Source organism: Macaca mulatta, chromosome 11 (assembly GCF_049350105.2).
Source record: "Macaca mulatta isolate MMU2019108-1 chromosome 11, T2T-MMU8v2.0, whole genome shotgun sequence".
Classification (NCBI taxonomy): Eukaryota; Metazoa; Chordata; class Mammalia; order Primates; family Cercopithecidae; genus Macaca; species Macaca mulatta.
The window spans coordinates 102503098-102530611 of record NC_133416.1 but is presented as its reverse complement, the minus strand read 5'-3'; the positions used below and the strand labels follow the sequence as shown (position 1 = coordinate 102530611).

Here is a 27514-nt window from a genome sequence, read left to right as displayed (position 1 = left end):
TGTTTCAAAGGTTGGAAACTGAATTCATTACGTCATATTTGCATTTAGTCCAGTGGGTGGTGGCTGCTATTCAAAGCAAGTTAAATATGGTTCCTGTCATTTACTAGTTACATGTGGATGTTAATTGCATGGAAAGGATTATGCATGTCTCATATTTCCCCACTGATTTACATGAGAGTTGCTTTTTTAAACCTGTTATCCCTCATTTTGTTCTCTCTGTGACGTACATTCTGACATCTAAAGCACTTTTATTTAATAATTGTTGTTTATGGGTCCCCAAAGTAAATATTTTGTAAGGCTAAAATGCTTTTTATAATAAGATAATACCCTTATTAACTTAAGGAAAAAATAGATTTAAATGAATGGTAGGGGTATATTTCCCCCAAAAGATGCAGGTGATATGTTCCCTCTAATTAGTTGAAGATTTCTTAGAGGAGGAAGGCTTTCTGGAGCCTTTTGGGGTTCTTTTTGTTTGTTTGTTTTTATTTTTTAGAGACAGAGTCTTGCTCTGTTGCCCAGGCTGTAGTGCAGTGGCATGATGTCACTTCAACCTCTGCCTTCCAGGTTCGAGCGATTCTTCTGCCTCAGCCTTCTGAGTAGCTGGGATTATAGGTGCGCACCATCACAGCAGGCTAATTTTTATATTTTTAGTAGAGACGGAGTTTTACCACGTTGGCTAGGTTGGTCTCAAACTCCTGACGTCAAGTGATCCACCCACTTCGGCCTCCCAAAGTGCTGGGATTATAGGCATGAGCTGCCGCGCCCAGCCTGAGTATTTTGAATTGTGAGAGGGTATGACCTGGATACTGGATGATGGAGCATGTTCAGTCTGGCTATAAATTGAGAGAAGTTCTTAGGCAAACCACTGCTAGCATTACTGGAACTACTGACGCAGGTTATAGTCATTGACCCTGTCTTCCCAAAAGGCTTGCTGAATCTGCTTCCAAGGTAAAACGGATTGCGATGCCTCTTTGTGACTTTTTAATTTGTCGTCCGGCTGGGTATGGTAGCTTATGCCTGTAATCCCAGCACTTTGGGAGGCCGAGGCAGGAGGATCACTTGGATTGAGGCAGGAGTTTGAGACCAGCCTAGGCAATATAGTGAGACCCTGTCTCTACAAAAAATTTAAAAATTAGCCAGGCATGGTGGCATGTACCTGTAGTCCCAGCTACTTGGGAGGCTGCGGTGGGAAGATCACCCAAGTCTGGGAGGCGGAAGTTGCAGTGAGCCTAGATTGCACCACTGCACTGCAACCTGGATGACAGAGCAAGAACCTGTTTCAAAAAAAAAAAGAAAAAAACTGGATATTTATTAATACTGTCTATGCTGAACTGAATTTGGTTTTCTTAAGTGAATAAATGCTGTAGTCATAGTATAGAAAGCATGTTTAAATTCATTCTGGCCAGGTGCGGTGGCTCACACCTGTAATCCCAGCGCTTTGGGAGGCTAAGGCGGGCGGATCAAGAGGTCAGGAGTTTGAGGCCAGCCTAGCCAACATAGTGAAACCCCGTCTCTACTAAAAATACAAAAAATTAGCTGAGCATCGTGGTGAGCGCCTGTAATCCCAGCACTTTGGGAGGCCATGGTGGGAGAATCACTTGAGTCCAGGAGTTCAAGACCAGCCTGGGCAACATAGCGAGGCCCTGTTTCTAAATAAATAAATAATAACTTCCTTCTATGCACAACCTGCTGTTACTGTACTAATTATGTAACAGGCTTCTGTAGAGCCAAACTGATTTAAAAAAACTGTACTTGACTGTTAAAGGTAGATTAAAAAATATATGAAATTACTCAAAATGTTTTTTTTGTTTTTTTTTTTTTTTGAGACAGAGTCTTGCTCTGTCACACAGGCTGGAGTGCAGCAGCGTGATCTCAAGCTCACTGCAACCTCCACCTCCCAGGTTCAAGCGATTATCCTGCTTCAGCCTCCCAAGTAGCTGATTACGGATGTGCACCACCGCGCCTGCCTAATTATTGTGTATTTGGTAGAAACGGGGTTTGGCCATATTGGCCAGGTTGGTCTTGAACTCCTGACCTCAGGTAATCTGCCTGCCTCTGCCTCCCAAAGTGCTGGGATTACCGGCATGAGCCACCGTGCCCAGCCCTTTCAAACTGTATTTTATTTAAAATATCCTATAATTCTAACTTTGTAATGAATTTGTGATTTTTTTCCCCTCAAATTAATTTAAATTAAAGTCTACCCACAAATAGCTACACAGTTGGCCTGGTTGCCAGGACATTTTGTTATCAAAGGGAATATAAGTATTGGCTTTCAGTTTTTAGTCTACAGGTGTAGATACATGTCAGTTTCACTGCTTTACATGACTTGTTTCCTGCCTTTCCCTGTGTTTTATGCTAAAACAGAGGATGGACAAGGGATAGTGGTATGATGCTGCTCTGAAGGCTTTTGTTATAGAGCCTGGTGAAGTCCTGTGGCCTCAATCTGCCATTATTCTTTGCCTGAGATTCCTACCTAATGACAGTTGACTGCAGAGGTCTCTTCTTCTCATGTAAACTTAGTGACATTTTACCTGCTAGAGGGGATGTTGTCAGGTGATTTTAGTCCCTTGTAGCTAATCAGGTGCTTCAGAGAGATTTGGATTGTTAGAAATTATTTCTTAGAATTTATATGGCATTTTAAATATAGAATTTATAGCAAAATATAGATTTTACTTTTATAGAAGTCAGTAAACTTCATGTCCCCTCAGGAAAACCAGCAAACAAATAAATTACCTCCGATTATGTCCTTATCTGAGGCTGCTCTCAGCATTTGGAAGTAGAAGTGAAAAAACAGCATAGAAATTAAGGATAGTTCCTACCCACAAATAATTTGCAATCTGGTTTATTACTGTTTTTAATTGAAATGTTTATCGATATAACTGTAGATTCACATGTAGCAAAGAAACAATACAGAGAGAAACTAGTATACTTCAGCTAGTTTCCCTTAATGGTAACATTTTGTAGAACTGTAGTAAAGAATCACAACTGGTATATTAACATTGACAGAATCCACACTGATCTTTCGATTTCCCCAGTTTTACTTTTACTCACTTGTGTATTTATTTCTATATTATTTTATTAGATGTGTAAGTTTACATCTCCATCTTCACCGTTCCATCACCACCAGGACCCCTCTTGTCCTTTTATACCCACACCCGCCCCCCTCCTACCTCTTCCCTTCAACCCCAGGCAACTACTAGTCTATTTCAGATATTTTTGTTGTTTAAAAAGTTTATATAAGGCCGGGCATGGTGCCCCTGGCCTGTAATCCCAGCACTTTGGGAAGCTGAGGTGGGCAGATCACCTGAGGTAGGAGTTCAAGACCAGCCTGACCAACATGGAGAAACTCCGTCTCTACTAAAAATATAAAATTAGCCAGGCGTGGTGGGACATGCCTGTAATCTCAGCTACTCAGGAGGTTGAGGCAGGAGAATCGCTTGAACCTGGGAGGCGGAGGTTGCAGTGAGCTGAGATCACGCCACTACACTCCAGCCTGGGCAACAAGAGCGAAACTCCGTCTCAAAAAAAAAAAAAGTTATCTAAAATGGAATCACAGCCAGGCGCAGTGGCTCATGCCTGTAACCCCAGCACTTCGAGAGGCCAAGGAAGGAATATCATTTGAGCCCAGGAGTTCAAAACCAACCTGGGCAACTTGGTGAGACTCCATCTCTACAAAAATTTAAAAACATGTGATGGTACATGCCTGTAGTCCTAGCTACTTGGGAGTCTGAGGCAGGAAGATCACTTGAGCCCAGGAGGTCAAGGCTTCAGTGAGCTGTAATCACACTACTGCATTCTAGCGTGGGTGACAGAGTGAGACCCTGTCTCCAAAAAAATAAAAATAAAATATAAAATAATAAAGTAGAAAATAAAATGTAAAATAAAATAATAAAAATATAGAATCATAGAGCATGTAGCCTTTTGGAATTGGCACTTAAAAAAATTTCAGCATGGGCCGGGCATGGTGGCTCATGCCTATAATCCCAACACTTTGGGAGGCTGAGACAGGCGGATCACCTGGGGTCCAGAGTTTGAGACCAGCCTGGCCAACATGGTGAAACCCTGTCTCTACTAAAAATACAAAAATTAGCTGGGTATGGTGGTGCATGCTTATAGTCCCAGCTACTTGGGAGGCTGAGGCAGGAGAATTGCTTGAACCCAGGAGGCCGAGGTTGCAGTGAGCCAAGATCACACCACTGCACTCCAGCCTGGGCAACAGAGCGAGACACCATCTCAAAAAAAAAAAAAAATAGAAGAATTAACCAGGCGTGGTGGTGGGTGCCTGTAATTCCAGCTACTCAGGAGGCTGAGGCAGGAGAATTACGTGAACCCGGGAGGCAGAGGTTGCAGTGAACTGAGATCATGCCATTGCACTCCAGCCTGGGTGACAAAAGTGAAACTCCACCTCAAAAAAAAAAAAAAGAAAAAGAAAAAAAGAAATTCCACATGATTTTCTGTGGAACCATCCAACTTGTGTATGCCAATAGCTTTTTCTTTTTTAAAGCTAAGTATTAATAGTATTTCAGTTAAAGGACATTTGGGCCATTTCCACCATTTGGCTTTTACAAATAAATCTGTCATGAACATTCATATTCAGGTTTTTGTGTGAATATATTTTCATTTCTCTGGAATAAATGCCCAAAAGTGCAATTGGGAGTTGTGTGGGAATTACACGTTTAGTTTTATAAGAAGCTGCTAAACTGTTTTCCAGAGTAGCTGTACCATTTTGCTTTCCTACCAGCGAGTGATCCAGTGTCTGCACACCTCGCCAGCACTTGGTGGTTGTCACTGTGTTTTATTTTAGCAGTGCTGGCGGTGTGCAGTAATATCACATTATGGCAGTCTGCCTTCCCAGTCTGATCATCTTATTGCCCATCGACACAAAACTGACCACATTCTACATTTCAAAACATGCTCTTCTCTCATGGCTTTGTTCCACTACCTAAAACACCCTTTTCCCGGACAGAGACTTTTTCATCTTTCTAGACCTAATTCACATGCTACCTTTTGTGGAAATCCTCCTCTTCCAATGTAGGAAAGGTAACAAAATACACTCCCCTCCCAGTCTACCCCATTGCTCTCCATCCACTCGTCTCGTTCTTCCTAACACTTCCTCTTCTTGTCAGTATACTATCTACTTGTTTGCTTATGTGTCTCTCCTACTAGAATACAGCCTGCATGGATGGGGGATCCTAAATTTTGTTACACTGCCTTGTCCTCAGTGCCCAGAACAGTGCCTGACACATAGTAGGAGCTTAGTAAATATTTATTGAAAGAATGAATGAGGAAGTGAATTTTTGTACGTTGTGCCGCCACTCCCTTCTCTAGCATATTGCCTGGCATATCCTGTTGATGGTATAATAAAAATAGCTAACATTTACTATATTGATTTTAACTACATATCAAACAGTACAGTAGACTCCTCTCCTTCTACTATTGCACAGCACCAACTCATTGTTCTATCATAACACTTTGTTAACCTCCCTCTGCTTCCCCCCTAAAAAAATACATGTACATTCTGCTCTTTGTATTCATCAGTTGCACACCCATGGATTCACTCAACTGCTTATTGAAAAAATTTTGGGGGAAATGGATGGTTGCATCTGTATTGAACATGTACAGACTTTTAGACTTTTAGTTCTTGTCATTATTCCCTAAATAATATAACAACCATTTGCATAGCATTTATATTAGGTGGTTATAAGTAGTCTAACAGTGATTTAAAGCATACAGGAGGAGCCGGGCATGGTGGCTCATGCCTGTAATCCTAGCACTTTGGGAGGTGGATCACTTGAGGTCAGGAGTTCAAGACCAACCTGGCCAATACGGTGAAACCCCATCTCTACTAAAAATACAAAAAAAATTAGCCAGGTGTGGTGGGGGCGCCTGTAATCCCAGCTACTTGGGAGGCTGAGACAGGAGAATTGCTTGAACCTGGAGGTGGAGGTTGCAGTGAGCTGAGACTGTGCTATTGCACTCCAGCCTGGGCAACAAGAACAAAACTCTGTCTCAAAATAATAATAATAATAATAAAGTATAAAGGATGATATATGTAGTTTATATGCAAGTACCATACCATTTTATGTAAGGGACTTGAGCATCCATGGAGTTTGGTCTCTGTGGGGGGTCCTGAAACCAATCCCCCACAGATACCCAGGGACAAGTATGTAAGAATAAATATTGTGAGAGATTACAACACCTTTGTATCCTTGGCCCCAGCAGATACCTGGCACAAATTAAGTAGTCACATCTGAGCAAACAGTGGTCAGGTTAAACATTGCTTTTGCTTGTGTGAAGTCAGAATCCAGCTGCATTTTGAGTAAACCAGTGTCCCACTGACCAGGCTTCCAGAATGTACAGGAAACATCTGTTAATTTTGGAAAGCAGTTACACTGGTGTGGAGAATTACTGCTATTTGCTAAAACAAAGCTCCCTTGGAGAAGAGAAATTGAATTAAAAGACCTCACATGCATCTGTCTTTATTAGATACACAGTGAGCATCCTTCCATATTGTGGGATGGTTATGCAAGAAGCACTCCATTCCGCCAGCCCTCTCACCAAAGCTGCAGAAAGAAGGCATGGAGTCTAAATTCCCAGGCCAGTCAAAAGCAGTTTTGACAGTTTCTTGGTTAGTACAGGTCTTAACATATCCAAATGGGCTCTTCAGAAAATGCAAAGAAGATGTATCTCTTTAAAAAATCTAGTTTGATGGAACTGTAAATGAAAGAACTGTCCCTGTAATCTTATATGTAGTGAGACTGAAACTGAAAAAATCTAGGCAGTCTGTAGGTAGCTTTGGATTTAGCAAAAATTTACTAAAATGTTCTGGTGAAGGGTTTAGAGACTTTTTATTTTTATTTTTTTTGAGACGGAATCTCGCTCTGTTGCCTAGGCTAGAGTGCAATGGCGCAGTCTTGGCTCACTGCAAGCTCTGCCTCTCGGGTTCACACCATTCTCCTGCCTCAGCCTCTTGAGTAGCTGGGACTACAGGCGCCCGCCACCACGCAGGCTCATGTTTTGTATTTTCAGTAGAGATGGGGTTTCTCCGTGTTAGCCGGGATGTTTTCCATCTCCTGACCTAGTGATCCGCCCGCCTCGGCCTCCCAAAGTGCTGGGATTACAGGCGTGAGCCACTGTGCCCGGTCAAGTCTAGTGACATTTTTATGTATTTTTTAATTTTTAACTTTTTTTAAAAATCTAGAGACAAAATTTTACTATGTTGCCCAGGCTGATCTCAAACTCCTGGCCTCAAGCAATTGTCCTGCTTTGGCCTCCCAAAGTGCTGGGGTTACAGGTGTGAGCCACCATGCCTTGCCCCAAATTTTTACAAATTTTTACAAATTTTACATAATTTTACATACAGAATGATTTGGCTATGGAAGACATGTTTTCTTTTAGAGGATGAATAATCCATATAATTACTTCAGGATTTCAACATACATTTTTTGACCAAAGTATAGTATTTTAGACTCTGCTTTCTTGTCTCCATGTAACATATGGGTACGCCTAAATAAAATAAAGTATTTTCGGAGTCCTGGTATGGACTAATTAGGTATCTATATGGAAAAGATTTAAGAGTATTACCTAAGAGCTATGAAATATTTTAGAAAAATACTAATTTAGGAAAACATCTTGGCCAGGTGCAGTGGCTCACCCCTGTAATCCCAGCACTTTGGAAGACCTGAGGCAGGCAGATCACCTGAGGTCAGGAGTTTGAAACCAGCCTAGCCAACATGACGAAATCCCATCTCTACTAAAAATACAAAAATTAGCCAGGTGCAGTGGTGGGCACCTGTAATCCCAGCTACTCAGGTGGCTGAAGCAGGAGAATCACTTGAACCCAGGAGGCGGAGGTTATGGTGAGCCGAGATCAAGCCATTGTATTCCAGCCTGAGCGACGGAGCGAGACTCCATTTCAAAAACAAAAGAAAACATATTTTTATTCCTACTGTACAACAGATAAAATCCCATGTCTTAGCTGTTAAGAAGGCAGGTAAAATGCTTAAAGGATTTGTAAAGACAAACCGAAAACTATTTAATATATTACATCTTTTCTCTTAATATATTAAATACTCTTTCTAGTTAACAGGTACTTACTGCACATTCACTGTGTGTGGAGCACCATATTTGAATATAAAAGGAACTTTTACAATGAAAGTTAGTACTAACAAGAATATTAAAGATCTGAAAGGTGAAAGTTTTCTATGACTATTAAGGAAATCCATTTGGTCTTTTTAAAATACTCTGAGAAATCTTTCTGTAGGGCAAAACTTAAATACTGTGAAAATAAGCAAATATATTAGCTCTAGCTAGGTTAGGAGGTTTTTTTGGTGGTAAAATTAGTTTAAGTATGCTTTTATACCCAGTGGTTACTTGGTTAACTGTTGATGCTTCCCCTTTTCTTGAATGTGACCTTACTAGCTTATTTTTTTTTTCTTCTATGAGACAGGGTCTCGCTCTGTCAACCCAGGTTGGAGTACAGTGGTAAGATCACAGCTCACTGCAGCCTCAACCTCCCAGGCTTAGGTGATCCTCCCACCTCATCTTCCCGAGTAGCTGGGACTACAGGCCTATGCCACCACACCCAGCTAATTTTCGTATTTGTTTGCCAAGATGGGGCTTCACCATGTTGCCCAGGCTGGTCTCGAACTCTGGGCTCAAGCAGTCCTCCCTCATTGGCCTCCCAAAGTGCTGGGATTACAGACATGAGCCACTGCACCCAGCTAGATTGACTCTTGATAGCAGTGATTCTAAGCACCTTTAATTCTTATTGAGCCGTCACACAGTGTTAAAAAGCAAAAGTATTTTTTGTGTGCTCTTTTGTACTCTACAAATTAATGTCTTTTCTGCCTGGTCTTTGAAATCTTGGCCCCGGTAAATATCTGTGCTGGCTATGCAGCTAATACCCTGTGGATGGGTTCTGTTAAGTAAAATCTGTGACTGTGATCACAGGTGTGGGGGTGTATAGAAGCTTCCATTTTGCTATACATAATTTCCTGATGCCCAGGGTGAAAATATTCTTTGTTCACTGGGTTTACCTTACAAAGTACAGGGAATTTATTATTTTCAGAGCGGGGAGTGGTCTAGGGAATTAGAGAATTCATTTGGAGACTATCTACAGGAAGTAGACCAAAAACTATTGCTATAATCCACATATCAACGTGGTCAGATTTTTTTTCTTTTCTTTCTTTGTATTTTTGTGGGAAGAGCCGATGGGGATAGCTTTCTCTAATTCATCCTCTCTGCTTGCTTTGCCTTTGACCTTTCCTTACCAAGTATTAAAAAAAAAAAAGTGTTTTTAAGGAATACTTGAAATTACAGAGATTAGTAAACTTGGAGAAGAGAGAATGGGGATTTTCAGTTCTTTACATATTTGTTTGGTTATAAAAGTTATATAAAATAGTTGTCTTAAAAAAGAGTTAAATGTACACGAAGTGAAAAGTAAAATGCTCCCTCCTTTTCTTCTCTTTATCCACCTCGGTTCCACTGGAGAGATAAGGTTTTAGGGGTTTTGTTTGTTTTGATTTTTCACATGGAAAGTTTTAGAATAAATGGAAAGTTTAGGAGTAAACTCTGTCCCTATGAGGCTGTTGTTATCTTTGAGGTACATGAGAAAGACAAAGGCTCACAGCTCCGTTTTCCCCAGGGCAGGAAACTTGTCTTCCTTCTCCTGTGTCAGTGGTAACATGACACACACACACACACACACACACACACACACACACACACACACACACACACACACACACACACACACGGATGGTGCTTTGCCCATCTGCTTATTTCTCTCCTTTACCCTGCTTTACTTATTGTTTTCTGGTTTCTTCATTTCTTCTGCTTCCCTCTTCTCCCCATTTTTTTTTTGTGCCTTCAGCTAGTAGCTCAGAGCAAGTGATCACTGTTTTGAAATTGCATTCTACTGGGCTCTTTCTAGTTCAGTGCAATATGAAAATCTCCATTTAGAAAATAAATAGGATTCTTTGCTTCATATTATAAAATGAAGTTTACATTACCAGAGAAATCAGCAACTTTATTGCATACGTGAGGTATGCTTATCAGTGTCATTCATAGGCCTTCTTGGCCTTTGTCGCATCAATGTGATCATTATTAAGCAAAGAGGGACAAAGCCAGCTTTTCAAAACATACTTGAAAAGGTACTTTGAGATCTAGTGGAATACCTGTGAATTTGTCATTATATGTGACTAAAATTGTTTTAGAAATAAGAGAGAATATTGAGATATGCATGAAACTATAATTATTGTGAGCTTCAGGATATTCCTGTGCAAGTAGTAAGCTACCGAAAATAAGCAGTGAAATTAAACATGGGAAATGAGCTCTAGGAGTAACCTGCTGCAAAACCGTGGCTCACATGACCTTAGTGTAGGAGTTCTTGACTCAGCCCTTGATGCTGGTGATGAGCCGTTTCACATGATTGATAATGCAGAAGCTTCTCTCTGAAGTCACTTTTTTTTTTTGGGACAGAGTCTCACTCAGTCACCCAGGCTGGAGTGCAGTGGTGCAACCTTGGCTCACTGCAACCTCCACCTCCCAGGTTCGAGTGATTCTTCTGCCTCAGCCTCCCGAGTAGCTGGGATTACAGATGCATGCCACCATGCCTGGCTAATTTTTGTATTTTTAGTAGAGACGGAATTTCACCATATTGGCCATGCTGGTCTTGATCTCCTGACCTCATGGTCTGCCCGCCTCGGCCTCCCAAAGTGCTGGGATTACAGGAATGAGCCACCACGCCCAGCCTGAAGTAACTTGTTTTTTTTTTTTTTTCCTTTTTCAGTTGGAGTCTCGCACTGTCTCCCAGGCTGGGGTGCAGTGGCACAATCTCGGCTCACTGCAAGCTCCTCCTCCTGGGTTCACGCCATTCTCCTGCCTCAGCCTCCCGAGTAGCTGGGACTACCAGCGCCTGCCACCTCGCCTGGCTAATTTTTTGTATTTTTAGTAGAGACGGGGTTTCACCGTGTTAGCCAGGATGGTCTCAATCTCCTAACCTCATGATCCGCCAGTCTCAGCATCCCAAAGTGCTGGGATTATAGGCGTGAGCCACTGCGCCCAGCCTGAAGTCACTTTTTGTACAATTCTAGACTTTTAAGTATATACAGCAATGATTTGTTTTTCTTAATATTATGTAGATAACACTCTAAATATATATATGTAGAGAGAAACAGTGAGTGAGCAAATGAGCTTTCTATATACCGGGCACGTTAGTGCATTGCTTATATTAATTTGTTTAATCCCCACAAAATTCTGTCAGATAGGCAATATTATGATCCTCATTTTATGGAGGAAAAACTGAGGCACAGAGAGGTTAAAAACTGACTCAATTTCACCTACTTAGTATGTGGCAGAGCTCAGATTTGAACACAGGCGGTTTTGCCCCAAAGGAAATATACTGCTTCTTTTGGGTAATCTGCTGTACCACCAAGGATCAGCAAACTTTTTCCATGAAGGGCCAGATGATAAATATCTTAGACTTTGCAGGTCATAGGTCTCTGTTGCATCTCTTCAGGTCTGCCAATGTAGTGCAAAAGCAGTGACAGATAGTACACAAACAAATGAGCGTGGCTGTTTTCCAAGAAAACGTCATTATGGACATGAAAATAATTTTCGTGTGTTACAAAATATTTTCTTTATTTTGTTTTTTTTTTTTTTCCCCACGATTTAAGAATGTAAGAACCAGGCTGGGCGCAGTGGCTCATGCCTATAATCCCAGCACTTTGGGAGGCTGAGGCAGGAGGATCACTTAAGGTTAGGAGTTCAAGACCAGACTGGCCAAAAGATAGCAAAACCCCATCTCTACTGCTCAGAAGACTGAGGCAGGAGAATCGCTTGAACCCAGGAGCTGGAGGTTGCAGTGAGCCGAGATCGTGCCACTGCACTCCAGCCTGGGTGACACAGCAAGACTCCATCTCAAAAAAAAAAAAAAAAAATATATATATATATATATATATGAACCATTTTTAGCTCATAGACCTTACAAAAACAGGCAGCAGGTTAGATTTGCCTAATCATGCTATACTATGTATGTGTGAGATATTAGGATGGACTCCATTCATTTGTTAATGCATTCATGCAAGAAAGGTATACTAAATTCTGGGATTTCTAGGGGGAACAAGAACAACTTTCAGTTCCTCTTGCCATTCTGCTTACTGGATGAACGATGATGTCTCATTTCTCATGCCTGCTTTTTAAAAAGCTGTCTTTATTTCCTGTCCATTGCATATAACAGATATATTCACATATCATTTAATCTTCATTGCAGGTGGTATATTATCTCAATTATTTTTTATTTTTATTATTATTTTTTTGAGATGGAGTCTTGCGCTGTTGCCTAGGCTGTAGTGCAGTGGTGCAATCTCAGCTAACTGCAACCTCCGCCTCTTGGGTTCAAGCAATTCTCCTGCCTCGGTCTCCTGAGTAGCTGGGATTACAAGTGCACACCACCATGCCTGGCTAATTTTTGTATTTTTAGTAGAGATGGGTTTCACCGTGTTAGCCAGGCTGGTCTCGAACTCCTGACCTCATGATCCTCCCGCCTCAGCCTCCCAAAGAGCTGGAATTACAGGTATGAGCCACCGCACCTGGCCTATTATCTCAATTTTATAGTATAGGGAAATGTAAACTTAGCCCAATTAACTAGCCAGTTACACACAGCCGTGAGTGGTGGACCCTGCCTTCAAATGCAGGTCTCTCAGGCTGAAAGAACATTTTTTTTTCCTTCTCTGCTGCCTTTCCTTCCCTCTTAGAAATGTATGAAACTGTGATAAATGTTTGTGATCCTGTCAGAAGTGAATGTTTATTTCACTTGAATGCATGTTTATTTTCACTTCCCTTCCATTTTCCCTGACTCTAGCTTTCGAAGATATAATCTGAGTTTGATAGAAAAGTAGTGATTTTTTTTTGGTTTCCCAATCAAAGAAGCTAAAAATAAATACAGAACTAGTCAGCAGTGTAACTGGTGTAAGGACTCACTGATGCATGGGATTAAGAGTGGAGGAAGGGGCTGGGTGCTCACGCCTGTATTCCCAGCACTTTGGGAGGCCAAGCCAGGCAGATCACTTGAGGTCAGGAGTTCAGGACCAACCTGGCCAACATGGTGAAACTCTGTCTCTACTAAAAATACAAAAATTAGCTGGGCATGGTGGCTGGTGCCTGTTATCCCAGCTACTTGGGAGGCTGAGGCAAGTGAATTGCTTGAACCTGGGAGGCAGAGGTTGCAGTAAGCTAAGATTGCACTGCTGTACTCCAGTCTGGATGACAGAGTGAGACTCCATCTCAAAAAAAAAAGACTGGGTGTGGTGGCTCATGCCTGTAATCCCAGCACTTCGGGAGGCCAAGGTGGGCAAATCACTTGAGGTCAGGAGTTTGAGACCAGCTTGGCCAACATGGTGAAATCCCATCTCCACTAAAAATATAAAAATTAGTTGCGCATGGTGGTGGGTGCCTGTAATCCCAGCTACTCAGGAGGCTGAGGCACGAAAATCGCTTGAACCTGGGAGGCGGAGGTTGCTGTGAGCCAAGATTGCACCACTGCACTCCAGCCTGGGCGACAGAGCAAGACTCCGTCTGAAAAAAAAAAAAAACAAAAACAGTGCAGGAAGAAATCCGTGTCCTTTCCTAACACCCTCTGCAGCTTCCCCAGGGTGCTGTCTCAGAAAGATGTGGATTCCTTATGGTTTTGGGGGGTTATTGATGATTTATAACTGGTCTAGAGTAGACCTTGAAGACATATCATTTGTATGGATAAAATCCGAAGAAGAAAAATGACAAATAAGCTTACTCGTGTGTAGTTTTACATAAGGAAGTGGACAGATTTATTCATGAACAATGACTAACCTCCCCCTCTGTGGCTCCTCATGGGCTCCCAAGAAGTCTTCCATCCTTTTTCCCTATGTTAGTGGGAAATCCCAGATATGATTGTGGTTCCTACTGGAAATTGATACACTTAAATAGGTTTAGATAAAATAACATCTGGGAATGAAAGCAGATGTCCTTTGGTTTTAATTATTGGTTTCCTTGTAATTTCCCTACCCTTTCATTATAGTGGGGTCTGTATATAATGTAACATTTAGCATTCTGTAACATGGAATATGCCACATTTCTGGAACATGTAAATTAATGCCTGTAACTTGAAAATGCTTGAGTATGTATCATGGCAGAGTCTAGATGTATATGCAAAATATACTTAGGTAAAAACAAAGCTGACTTTATACACCTCTCAATGTAATTTCTCAGGATAATCTTATTAAAATCTGCCAGTGCACATGCTTTGTACCTCAGGATCCCAGAGAATGGCACCTTTTTTGGAGGTTGTTTTGTTGTTGTTGTTGTTTGATATAGGTTCTTGCTCTGTCCCCCAGCCTGAGTGCAGTGGCACAATCACTGCTCTCTGCAGCTTCAACCTCGTGGGTTCAAGCCATCCTCCCACCTCATCGTCCCAGGTAGCTGGGACCACAGGTGTATACCCCCATACTCGGCTAGTTTTTTATGTTTTGTAGAGACGGGATCTCCACATGTTGCCTAGGCTGATCTCAAACTCCTGAGTTCAAATGATCCTCCTGCCTCCGCGTCCTAAATTGCTGGGAGCCACCACGCCTGGCCTTGGAGGTTGTTTGAATTACCGCCTCTTCTCCCCATTCGTGAGGGAGGGATTTCTGCTTAGGGTTGCAGGGATGGCTGAGTACCTGATGTTCGACACTGGACAGGTGAGATCAACAGCAGTTTCTCAGTCACATGTAGTCCCAGCCTAGAGGAGGACACAGCATGCCACACCTGGCCACCCAGGCCTGTACTCAGGAACAACTAGGGGCTGCAGGAGGCAGGCTTTATAGTACCAAGAGGGTGGGGGTCACTCTTGGTTCCCATGAGAGGATATGATTGGCTTGTTTAAATAACTCTGCTGGCTGGCAGGGAACTAAAACCCACTTCTAAGGGCTAGGCAGACACTGTGCCTGGTCCTTGTGACTAAGAGGGTGGCCAGGGGACTTTATCAGCAGAAGCACAGTGGAAGGGCAGTGTGTAGTGAGACCATTTGGAGCCCTCCTGATTTTCCCCAGACTTCAAGGCAGAATGTAATATTGGCCTTAATTTTCAGCCTTGCACCGCAATGGTTTTGTGCTGACTCACAATCAAGAGCATAGCCTGGGCCAGGTGGAGTAGTCATATTTTCCAAAAGGCTCACCACCTTTTCAGTGGCTGTTAGGATTATGATGACAAGACCTTAGATGAAGCAAAGGGGCATGTACAGCTGACACCAGGACAAAGTGGTCACCCTATTAGAGAAGGTAGTCAAAGGGTGAGCTGTTTTCTCTCCTACCTTACTAACCAGTCTTGCCCCTCTTGAGTAGTTGGGATTACAGGCGTGAGTCACCGTGCCCAGCCAAGTTGTCTCTTTTTAGAAAGTGGTTCTTTCCTTTATCTTAAATTACTGTGGCTGTCTCAATCCCTTCTCTCTTTATCTGTTTAAGAAGGTCTCAGTAGGAAAAGAAAGAGAAGCAGTCAATAGAATTTGCAGTTTGAACGTTGCAACTAATTCAATATTATCTTCATCTGCCTCCTAAAAGAGTAAATGAAACATAGTAGGCCCTTGATAAATGTTTACTGAAATAAATGGCATCACCATTTTTATATATTCTAAGTATTACAAAAGTATTTGTAAAAATGTATGTATAGGCTGGGCAAGGTGGCTCACGCCTATAATCCCAGCTCTTTGGGAGGCCAAGTCAGGCGGATCGCCTGAGGTCAGGAGTCCGACACCAGCCTGGCCAGCATAGTGAAACCCAGTCTCTACTAAAAATACAAAAATTAGCCGGGCATGGTGGGGCACCTGTAGTCCCAGCTATTCCGGAGGCCTAGGCAGGAAAATCACTTGAAAACCAGGAGGCAGAGGTTGCAGTGAGCCAAGATCATGCCACCACACTCCAGCCTCCATCTCCAAAAAAAAAAGTATGTATACATATATATGTGTAAATATGTGTATGTAACTATGAAGTATTCCCTTGTAGCCATCCCAACCTCATTATTTATTTCTAATGGCCTTTATTTTTTCTGGCATCAAGTAGGTACAGACAGTATATTACATAATGAGGACATGAAGAGGAGAAATGATACTAAGTCAACTCTAACTTTGTCTTAAAACTTTTTTAGTTTTCAATAAGAAAAACATCATCTTTGGTGTAATAATGGAATTGGATTGGGAACTTGCCATATATACATATATATATATTTTTTTCTTTTCTTTTTTTTTTTTTTTGAGACGGAGTCTCGCTCTGTTGCCCAGGCTGGAGTACAGTGGCGTGATCTTGGCTCACTGCAAGCTCTGCCTCCTGGGTTCATGCCATTCTCCTGCCTCAGCCTCACGAGTAGCTGGGACTACAGGCACCTGCCACCATGCCCAGCTAATTTTTTTTTAATTATTATTTTTAGTAGAGACAGAGTTTCCCTGTGTTAGCCAGGATGGTCTCGATCTCCTGACCTCGTGATCCGCCCGCCTCAGCCTCCCAAAGTGTAGGGATTACAGGCGTGAGCCACTGCACCCGACCGGAACTTGCCATATTTTATTGGAGGCAACCTCAAGCTGTGTAGAATGCTTTTCTATTTGTATTAACAAGAAAGCTGTCCACATTTCGTGACGTGAATCCCAAATCTTTTTTTTTTTTTTGAGACGGAGTCTCGCTCTGACGCCCAGGCTGGTGTGCAGTGGTGGGATCTCAGCTCACTGCAAGCTCCGCCTCCTGGGTTTACGCCATTCTCCTGCCTCAGCCGTGAATCCCAATTCTAAGAAAGCAAAATTGATGGTACTTAAATGTTGCAGATTTATTTTATGTAGTGCTTGTTTCAGGAGACGTTTTTGTAACAATTTATTCCTTTCTAGTTAGACCTGGATTCCCTCTAGCTGGGTTTGACCTGGATGCCTCCCAGCTAAGCTAGATGGCCAAGAGTGTCTGTTGGACTGTTTTCAGCATGGGGCTCTTCCTGTGTCGTTAAGATAGGACCAGGAACCCTGAAGCACATGATCATCTTTTCTTGCAGGTCAGGAAGCTCTCCCACAACCAGACGGAGAACTGTGGGAGACAGACCCTATTATTATGTTGCTGTTCACTGTGGCATAGTCAACAAGTTGTGTGGTTACTCTGTGGGCCCTGCAGGCTGTTGAACAATCCCTCTACTGACTTCTGTTTTTTCTTTTTTAAAGCCATCGACTGGCTTGCCAGATCTCCCCTTCCTACCTATTATTTAGAGACTTAGGCTTAAGATGCTCCCAAACAAACAGCTACCAGCAGGAAGGGAAAGCCATAATTTATATATCTTATCAACTTAAGCAATAGTACAAAGAGATTTTTTTTTTTTTTTTTGAAGTGGCAATCTTGAAAATGTTTACACAGACCTCCAAGTCTGGGGGCTAGGGGATGAAAGGGAAAGAACAGGAGAGAATATCTTTAATCTCATCATCCTAGGAAGAAAATAAACTATCCCTAAAGAGTTTATATGCATATAAAAATATATGTATATATGTATAAATACATATATATGTGTGTGTATATATGTGTATATATGTGTATATATGTGTAAATACATACAAGCTTTGAACCACCTTTTATAAAGCTTTTCAGACTCTGTGTGTGTTGGGGGGGTGGTCAACTTTGAAACAGTAAAAATGCATGTGATAACAACTTTTTAAAATGTACTGAAGGGCAAGTAATAAAATCTCTCAGCCAGGAGTGGTGGCTCACACCTAAGCACTCAGGGAGGCTGAGGCAGGCAGATCACGTGAGCCCCAGGAGTTTGAGCCCATCCTGGGCATCATGGCAAAACCCTGTCTCTACAAAAGAAAAAGTATAAAAATTAGCCAGATGTGGTGGCACCCACCTGTTATCCCAAGTGCTTGGGAGCCTAAGGCGGGAGGATCATTGAGTCTGGGAGACGGAAGTTACAGTGAGCTGTGATCATGCCACTGCACTCTAACCTGGGTGTACTCCAGTCTGGGTAATAGAGCAAGACCCTGTCTCAAAAAAAAAAAAAAAAAAAAAGAGTCTGTCTTTTACTCTCAGGACTTTAGTCCCAGAGGCAACTGTACTTCAACTATATTTATCAGTTTTTCTCAATGTGTTCGGGGACAGCCTGGTATATGCCAGCATGTTTGTGCACACACACACAAATGTACATACTTTTTATATGTTTTTGTGTATATGTACTCTTCTTGTTACTTCTCTATACAAATAGGAGCACACTCTGTGCCTTGATTTCTTTTTAACCTAACAATATTTCCTGGAGAATGATCTATGCACAGTAGATCTACCTCTTTTTTTTTTTTTTTTTGGCAGAGTTTTGCTCTTATTGCCCAGGCTGGAGTGCAATGGCAGGATCTCGGCTCACCACAACCTTGGCCTCCTGGGTTCAAGCGATTCTCCTGCCTCAGCCTCCCGAGTAGCTAGGATTACAGGCATGCGCCACCATGCCTGGCTAACTTTGTATATTTAGTAGAGACGGGGTTTGTCCATGTTGGTCAGGCTGGTCTCAAATTCCCTACCTCAGGTGATTCACCTGCCTCAGCCTCCCAAAGTGCTGGGGTGACAGGCGTGAGCCACCAATCCCGGCATTTTTTTTTCTTTTTTGAGATGGGGTCTCGCTGTGTTGTCCAGGCTGGAGTGCAGTGGCACAATCTCAATTCACAGCAGCCTCAACTTCCTGGGTTCAAGTGATCCTCTCACCTCAGCCGCCCAAGTAGCTGGGACCATGGGTGTATGCCACCATGCTTGACTAATTTTTTAGTTTTTAGTAGAGACGGGGTTTCACCATGTTGCCCAGGCTGGTCTTGAACTTCTGCGCTTAAGCAATCTACATGCCTCAGCCTCCCAAAGTGCTGGGATTTACAAGCATGAGCTACCTCACCCGGCCTACCTCATTTTTTAAATAGCTCTTTAGTTTTAAACCTAGGGATTAAGAAAAAATAAACAAATAACTGTTTAGTAATTCGTTACGTGGATGTAACCCTAATTTATTTAACCAGTCTTTTATTAATGGCTATTGAAGGAAGATCCCTTTAAAACTGCTTCTTTATATTAAATCTTAATGAATGACTTTAAAGCCAATTACATACAAAAGTTGCAAGTATATGGGTAGGTACTCTTCTATTTTAAAGAATTTTGCATTCTATTTGTTTTTTAAACCATTTTCAGTGTTGTCTTGTGAGGACTGTGTTTTAAATAGCAGCCTCAAGGTACTGATTATGATTTTGGTCTTATTTTTTTATTTATTTTCGAGACAAGGTCTTTGTCCCTCACCTGCTGGAGTGCAGGGGCATAATCATGGCTCACTGTAGCCTTGACCTCTTGGGCTCAAGTGATCCTCCCACCTCAGCCTCCCAAGTAGCTAGGTAGCTAGGACCACAGGCACATACCACCATGCAATTTTTTTTTTTTTTCCATAGAAATGGGGTCTCTCCCTGTGTTGCCCAGGCTGGTCTCGAACTCCTAGGCCCAAGCAATCCCCCCACCTCAGCCTCCCAAGGTACGGGGATTACGGACATCAGTCACCACCCCGGCCCTGATTATGTCTTTAGTCAGTAGCGTACAATTCTAAGAATCCTAGTAATTACTGGGGGAAGGTGATAGGAGTGGTATTTGCAAAGGTGGAGGTTGCTTCTGGAAAATGAAGCAGGCCTGTTTTAAAAATATATCCATCATTTGAAACCTGACATTTTACCCTAACAGAGTCACCCAGAGACAGTTTTAAACAGTTTCTGGTTTATATTTCAGGGAAGCTGGATATTTTTGTGTGATTTCTTTTTTTTGAAGCCATAGAACCCTAGCTTGCTAGTTTGAAAGTCTCAGTTGTTAAAACCTCTAAAACTTAAGAATGAAAAAATAAAACACTGATCGTGTACATTTTATGTTGTAAGTTTCTTCGTTTATTCATTTTTTCTGTCTTTCTTCCTTTGTTTTAAGTAACAAACTCCTGTGGTACTATCCCTTTAAGTATTTTAGTGATTTTATTTGTTTTTATTTTGTGAATATTAAAGAGTTTAACTCAAAAAGTTTATATGCTACATATATACATTATAGGATTTTAAAAACTGAAATAGAGATAATAAAATCATTAATTTTTAAGTTAAAATTTGTCCTAACCTTTAATCGAGCAACCTCTCGAAAGAAGATTAAAAATTAATATATTTGATATCTTTATGATGCAAGGACATAAACAAAATTGATATATGTCCTTTTCTTTCCGGAGAAAGGATTTCTGCTATTATACTTCAATGAGAACATCAGCATCCATAGCCTTACGTATTACTGAAGCATTGATGTTTCTTTTTTGTGAAAGCAGTTAGGAGTGCAGAAAGACCGGCTGGGCGCAGTGGCTCACGCCTGTAATCCCAGCACTTTGGGAGGCCGAGGCAGGCAGATCACGAGGTCAGGAGTTCAAGACCAGCCTGACCAACATGGTGAAACCCCATCTCTACTAAAAATACAAAAATTAGCCAGGTGTGGTGGTGCGTGCCTGTAATCCCAGCTACTTGGGAGGCTGAGGCAGGAGAATCGCTTGAACCCAGGAGGCTGAGGTTGCACTGAGCTGAGACCACACCACTGCACTCCAGCCTGGTGACAGAGCGAGACTCCATCTCCAAAAAAAAAAAAAAAAAGGAGTGGAGAAAGACCTACTAGTTGATCTGGTTTACCTACTTTACCTACCAGCACTCAGAAGTCACACTGGTTGAACTTGATATTTGTTCAGTCCTGTCACCTGGCTCTGCACATACTTAAAATAATTGCACATTGGCCGGGCGCGGTGGCTCAAGCCTGTAATCCCAGCACTTTGGGAGGCCGAGGCGGGTGGATCACGAGGTCAGGAGATCGAGACTATCCTGGCTAACATGGTGAAACCCTGTCTCTACTAAAAATACAAAAAAAAAAACTAGCCGGGCGTGGTGGCGGGCGCCTGTAGTCTCAGCTACTTGGGAGGCTGAGGCGGGAGAATGGCGTGAACCCGGGAGGCGGAGCTTGCAGTGAGCCGAGATCACGCCACTGCACTCCAGCCTGGGAGACACAGCGAGACTCCGTCTCAAAAAAAAATAATAAATAAATAAATAAATAATAATAATTGCACACAATCGGCCGGGCGCGGTGGCTCAAGCCTGTAATCCCAGCACTTTGGGAGGCCGAGGCGGGCGGATCACAAGGTCAGGAGATCGAGACCACTGTGAAACCCCGTCTCTACTAAAAATACAAAAAATTAGCCGGGCGCGGTGGCGGGTGCCTGTAGTCCCAGCTACTCAGGAGGCTGAGGCAGGAGAATGGCGTGAACCCGGGAGGCGGAGCTTGCAGTGAGCCGAGATCGCGCCACTGCACTCCAGCCTGGGCAACAGCGTGAGACTCCGTCTCAAAAAAAAAATAATAATAATTGCACACAATCTTGTATTTGAAAAACCTAAAAACATGATGTGAATATGTGACGATTGCTTTTGGAGGATGCAAATGACCAACTATGTCTGTTTCACAAGTTGTGCCATGTTTCCAAACTCATTTTGGTGATAGATCTCAAGAACATCACCTGAGTAAGGGATGGAGAAAACTCTAGAAGTGCTGTGTAATTGAGAACACCTGAAAAGAGGAAGAAGAAGGATTTTTTAAGTAGGTTTTTGGGACACAGTGGCTCATGTTGTCATCCCAGCACTTTGGGAGGCCAAGGCAGGAGGTTCACTTGAGGCCAAGAGTTCAAGAGCAGCCTAGGCACTATAGGGAGATCCTGTCTCTACCAATAAGTAAAGAATTAAATAAATAGATAATTAAATAGTTTTTTAAAATTGATTTGATTCATGGTTTTACTGTGACACTGGAATCTGCAGTCTTGTAAGGGAACTGAAGTAACAGAGGGAAACGTTTCCTGGTAAAACAAAATAGAAATAATTTTGTGGTGAAAACTGTATACCAATTTTATAGTTAGTGTACTATAATAACTATTAAATAACTTAAAATTTATTTTGCTAATTTAAAGCCCATAATGGTAGTTTTTCGCCCCTCATTCTGTGATAAATATGAAATGTGCCAAAGGAACATGGTCACCAAGTCATAACGAGACAGCATTTGAAAAAAAATTATCACAACATCCTAAGGACAAGCAGGTTTCTGTTCAGTTTAGGCTAGGGGTAGAAAGAAGAGGAAGAGAAAGATCACAGAAGTTGAGATTTACATGTGGTGACTTGGAAATGAGAAGGAAACTTCTGAAGGTGAGGGAATTGGAAAGAACTTGTTTCTTCAAGCTTGGGAGGAATTACATGAAACATTCCTTGGTTAAAGGGCTCAGAATAAAATCACAGGCAAGAGAAGAAAAAGATAACTGGAATTTGTCAACAACAGAGAAGCCATTCTTAAGTTAACTCTGCTTCTCCTTTCCTTCTCTCGGCCATCCTATCCCTTATCCCTTCTCCTTGCTGGAATTTTTAATTTAGTTGGGGCTTGGAAGGATGTTTTTGTCATGAACCCTGGCAATTGCTGTGCTGGGTCATCATTGTACAGGGTTTCTGTTCCTAAAAACTCTTAGAGGAAATGGATTTAGTATGTTTAAAAAAGATAATTCCACTGAGTGTGGCTTATGCCTATAATCCCAGCACTTTGGGAGGCTGAGGCACGTGTATCACCTGAGGTCGGAAGTTCAAGACCAGCCTGGCCAACATAGTGAAACCCTGTCTCTACTAAAAATACAAAAATTAGCTGGGCATGGTGGCATACACCTGTAGTCCCAGCTGCTCAGGAGGCTGAGGCATGAGAATCGCTTGAACTAGGAAGGTGGAGGTTACAGTGAGCTGAGATCACTCCAGCCTGGATGATAGAGTGAGACTCCGTCTCAAAAATAATAAAATAAATTAAAATTTAAAAAGATAATTCCTTCTAAAAGAGGAGGACTTCACTTCAGATGTGACTTCTTACCTGAAAGAAAAATTTGATATGCTTCCAGTGGAGGATGTGCTGTAAATATAGAGAAACTAGCATATAGAAAAAATAACTTGTAAAAAGTGATGACATCGTGTAGTCTTCACTTCAAATATATAGATTTAGCATGTGGAATTGAAGGAACAGTTACCCATCAGTAGGAATTCATATCTGACTTGACTTGCTTGTCTTAATTCCAGTACACTGGAAACAAACTGATTTTCTAGAAACTGCGGCTCCTTTCAGAAGCAAATCTGACTTAGGGTGCCTGGGGAAGTAGAGCCCACTCTTTGTTTTGGTTGCTTTTGCAGCTTACTTTCCTTTTACTTCAGATATCAAATTATGAACTAACTAGGCAGGAAGATGTGGAGGAAGCCCTGTGTCCTGTTCCTTTACCTCACAAAGCAGACAGTGTTAGGATGTTATCATTTCGACAGTGGGAAGGAAATAAATTGAAGAACTCCAAACTATACAACTGACATCAGTAAGGAGTCCTTGTTTCATTATCAGAAATCTAAAATTGGCTGCATATGGTGGCTTACGCCGGTAATCCCTGCTGCACTTTGGCAAGACTGAGGTGGGAGGATCGCTTGAGCCTGGGAGTTTGAGATCAGCCTGGGCAACGTAGCAAGACCCTTCTCTATTTAAAAAAAAAAAAGAAATCTAAAATTATCTAGGTAGATTCAAAGGCTGCCAACAATTGTGTGGGAAAATAGTGTAATTGTTTTAGAAATGAACATGTAAAATGTGGATCCTAGATTTTGCTGCTAAACCCATTATCTTTCCTTTAAAATCTGCTCCCTTGTTGTAATATTTGTTTCAGTTCACGTCACCCTCATTCTGCTGGTAACTTGGACTTGACACCTTGATGTCTTTCATAAGTGTTTCCTCCTCACCCGTTTACCCTAAGTCCTGATGATTTTTCTTTTTTTTTTTGAGACAGAGTCTCACTCTGTTACTCAGGCTGGAGTGCAGTGACTCAGTCTTGGCTCACTGCAACCTTCACCTTCCTGGTTCAAGCGGTTCTCCTGCCTCAGCCTCCTGAGTACTGCAACCACTGCCTCCGGAGTTCCAGTCCTTCTCCTGCCTCAGTCTTCCTAGTAACTGGGATTACAGGCACACGCCACCGCACCCGGCTAAATTTTGTGTTTCAGAGCAGGTTTCGCTCTGTTGGCCAGGCTTGTCTCGAACTCCTGGGCTCAAGCCATCCACCCACCTTGGCCTTCCAAAGTGCTGGGATGACAGGCATGAGCCACCACACCTGGCCCTGATTTTTCTTCCTCTTATGTCCATCCCTTTCTCTTAGTTCCTGATGTAGCTACCCTGGTTCAGGCTACCTGCACCATTGAAATTCAACACCTGTTGCTTTCTGATACCATTTTCATTTATTTGGTGAAAAATTCTTGAGGGTCCATTGTGTGTCCGGCTGTATGCTGAGGATTCAGCTGGAAAACACAATTTCAATTTCCTTGTATTTGGAAATTTACATTTTAATGAGGAAACAAGTCTACCACCAAGTGCAGTTTAGTGAGACAGTTAAAGGATTCAGAAGAGACACCAAAATCTCTACTTGTTTCATGGCATCGTGTTTTGATTCATGTAGTTTTAATATTTAAAACTTTTTTTCTTGTTTTCAGATGTTCACTTTGTACTTTAATCCCTCTTCTATCCCTAATGGATGTGGCAACACCTAGTTACTGTGTTCTTAATAATAGCCTTCCAAGTGATGTTTGACCAAGAAACACCTTTCACCCCTCTCTTCAGACAGAATAAACCTAATTTATTCACAGGTGCCACAGCCCTATTACTATCTGAATCTATTACACTTAGGAATCTAAAACAGTATCCAGATGGGCTGATTCAAAAAGCCTTTTAGAGCAGAGCTTCTCACACATAGACTGGGATTTTGTTACAGCATGGATTCTGATTCGGTGGGTTGTGGGCGGCCTGAGCGTGTGTATTTCTGAGGAGCTTCCGGGTGATGCTGCTGCCACTTGGAAATTGAACATGTGTTGTGTTAACAGGGTTTTAGAAGATGTAAAGAGATAAGGAATTAAAATTAAAAACAAGTGGGGGTACATTTTCTTCTAGCTATATGGGTGGATCCTATAGTCTGCCCATCCTGTTAACTCTCATTTGCTCTCACTAATCTCAGTCAACAATCAACTACCCGGCGGGGTTGGCTCTTATCCCTGCACCCAGAGACAGTGAGTCCTACCAGTGATCTAACCAGGAAGTTGCCATCCTCTATCCACCCCTTACCCCTGGGGAGTTAGTCTCCTGCATGTCTTGGGGAGCTATGATAAGGTGTGCACCCACCCCCGGCCATTGAGTAATGGAAAACCCCGTCTTTAGCAGTGAGAGGTGTTCCTTTTGGCACTCTGCCTCTAGCCAACTGGTTTGTGTAACCGTTGGGCTCCAGGAATGCCTTCTGAGGCAAGTCTGTATCCTACCATGTATAATCAGGAATTGGCAGAAAATTTATCTTTAGCTTTTAAGATTCCCGTTAGAGAGTCGTAACTTGTAACCTTGACGGTTGAGTGACCTGCCTGTGACCACTGAAAGAGCCTGCCAGAGTGGAATGCAACTGTCTCCTTATTTTGCTTGAGTGTTTTTCCTGCTGATTGTGGATCTTTTACTGGCTCCACCTGTGTACTCTTCTATTCTGCAGATATTCTTGTAGACTGAAGACAGAAAAGCAGTTGCTACAGGCAATTGGCTCCTGAATCTTTACAGCCAATACTAGAAGGAATTCTTTTCATCTCTTCTTAGGAAACTTTCCTGTGGAATTCCCCCCACAGATTGGATTGCAACAATGGCTTTTAGATTCATGAGATCTATGTTAAAACAAACGGAGGAACCTTGATGATATCAGGCTGATGAGGAGGAATTGGTAAATGGCCTGGTTCTGTGGATTTTTCCAAGTTCAACTTGTATCAGAATCACCCGGAAAACATTAAACCAGCTTACTTGTTATTTGCTAGGCCATGTGCCCCAGGTAGTTGTAATTGCTGGGCAAATTGCTGGGCCCTGTGCCCCTCCTAGTTCTAATGCAGTAGGTCTTAAGCATAATCTGAGAATTTGTAACATTTCCTCTTCCTCCCCATGTCTTGTAAACAGAACGGTGATGACCATAGAGCAGGGTACGTGTTCACAATTGCACCTGCACTGTTGATTGTAGTCACCATCATTACCCCCCAATCCTCATAGATTTGTTACTTGGTTTTTGTTGTTGTTTTAACACTAAGCCCCAAGGAAACAGCAATTCTTCTGGTATACCTGGCAGCCTTTTGTGGTAAACCAGCCCGCTTTCTGTAAGGCTTCTTAGTTTATTCTAGGAGTAGAGACCTGATCTTCTTTGGGAGGGATATATAGAAGCATAGGATGGGAGCAGCTGGGAAACTTGCTTCCCACCCACCTTCTTATCATTAAAAATTCAAAAAATTAATTTGAGTTTTTGGCAGCTGAGACAGGGGGAAGGAAGGGAAAGTTGGCTGATCTGGGTTTTTTCATTCTTCCAAATCCCTTAGATATACCTTGTTTGCATTATGAAGCTAAGATGTTGATTTGGTTTTTGTTTTGCTAGCACTCCTTGTTATTGAAGGTGACTAATACCTGCTTTCTGTTGAATGCAGTTCAGGAGCATCCCAGGAGGAACAGAATCATCTTGGTCTTGGTGACCTTCCCTCTGATGAGGAGGAAGTCATCAACAGTTCTGATGAAGATGATGTCAGCTCTGAGTCAAGTAAAGGAGAGCCTGACCCTCTGGACGATAAACAGGTATATTTTGATGCTTAATTGCTTCTTGACCTCCCTCTATGCTTGGGAATGATATTTGTCTGCATGATAGGCATAGAAACCCTCATGAGTTTTCTTAAAACTCATAAAACACTTTACAAATTTCAATTTAATTCCTGCTATAATGTGGCACCTAAAATATTCTCATGTTACCAAGTATGTATCACTTAGAGATTACTTAGTGATTTTTGAGAAATTATTATTATTATTTCGAGACAGAGTCTTGCTCTGTTGCCCAGGCTGGAGTACAATGGCACCATCTCAGCTCACTGCAACCTTCGCCTCCTGGGTTCAAGCCATCCTTCTGCCTCAGCATCCCGAGTAACTGGTATTACAGACATCTGCCACCATGTCTGGCTAATTTTTCTGTTTTTAGTAGAGATGGAGTTTCACTGTGTTGGCCAGGCTGGCCTCAAACTCCTGACCTCAAGTGATCCACCCGCCTCAGCCTCCCAAAGTGCTGGGATTACAGGTGTGAGCCATGGTGCCCAGCAAAGAAATTCTTTTTCCTAATGTCCAGTGGCTTTCTTTTTGATAACAGAACCCTGCCTTGGAATTGTTCCCATACTGCTACCAAGTTTTTGTAGATTTTTTTGAAATAAAGGAATTATATGCATCTTAGGCTCAAATTATTTTGGGAAAGAATAAAGATGACTGTTAATAGTACATCATCATTTGCTTTGAAATAATGCAGTGTGTGTATGAGTTTGCGGGGAGCACCGCATACATGAAGATTGTCCATGTGTTCAGAGTTGTTTAAGATGCATGAGGGCCGG

At 42.2% G+C, this 27514-nt stretch overlaps 1 protein-coding gene across 3 annotated transcripts in view; it reads left to right on the top strand.

Moving 5' to 3' along the window:
* Positions 1-27514, top strand: part of FGD6 (FYVE, RhoGEF and PH domain containing 6) — a 134179-nt gene that overhangs the window by 19499 nt on the left and 87166 nt on the right. For all 3 annotated transcript variants that reach the window (XR_001448150.3, XM_015152456.3, XM_077954777.1), the window contains exon 3: positions 26576-26720. Coding sequence is in view for 2 of the 3 variants with exons in the window: in XM_015152456.3 (XP_015007942.2) it covers positions 26576-26720 (145 nt within the window). In the remaining variant the exon portion in view is untranslated. The remainder of the gene's footprint in view (positions 1-26575; positions 26721-27514) is intronic.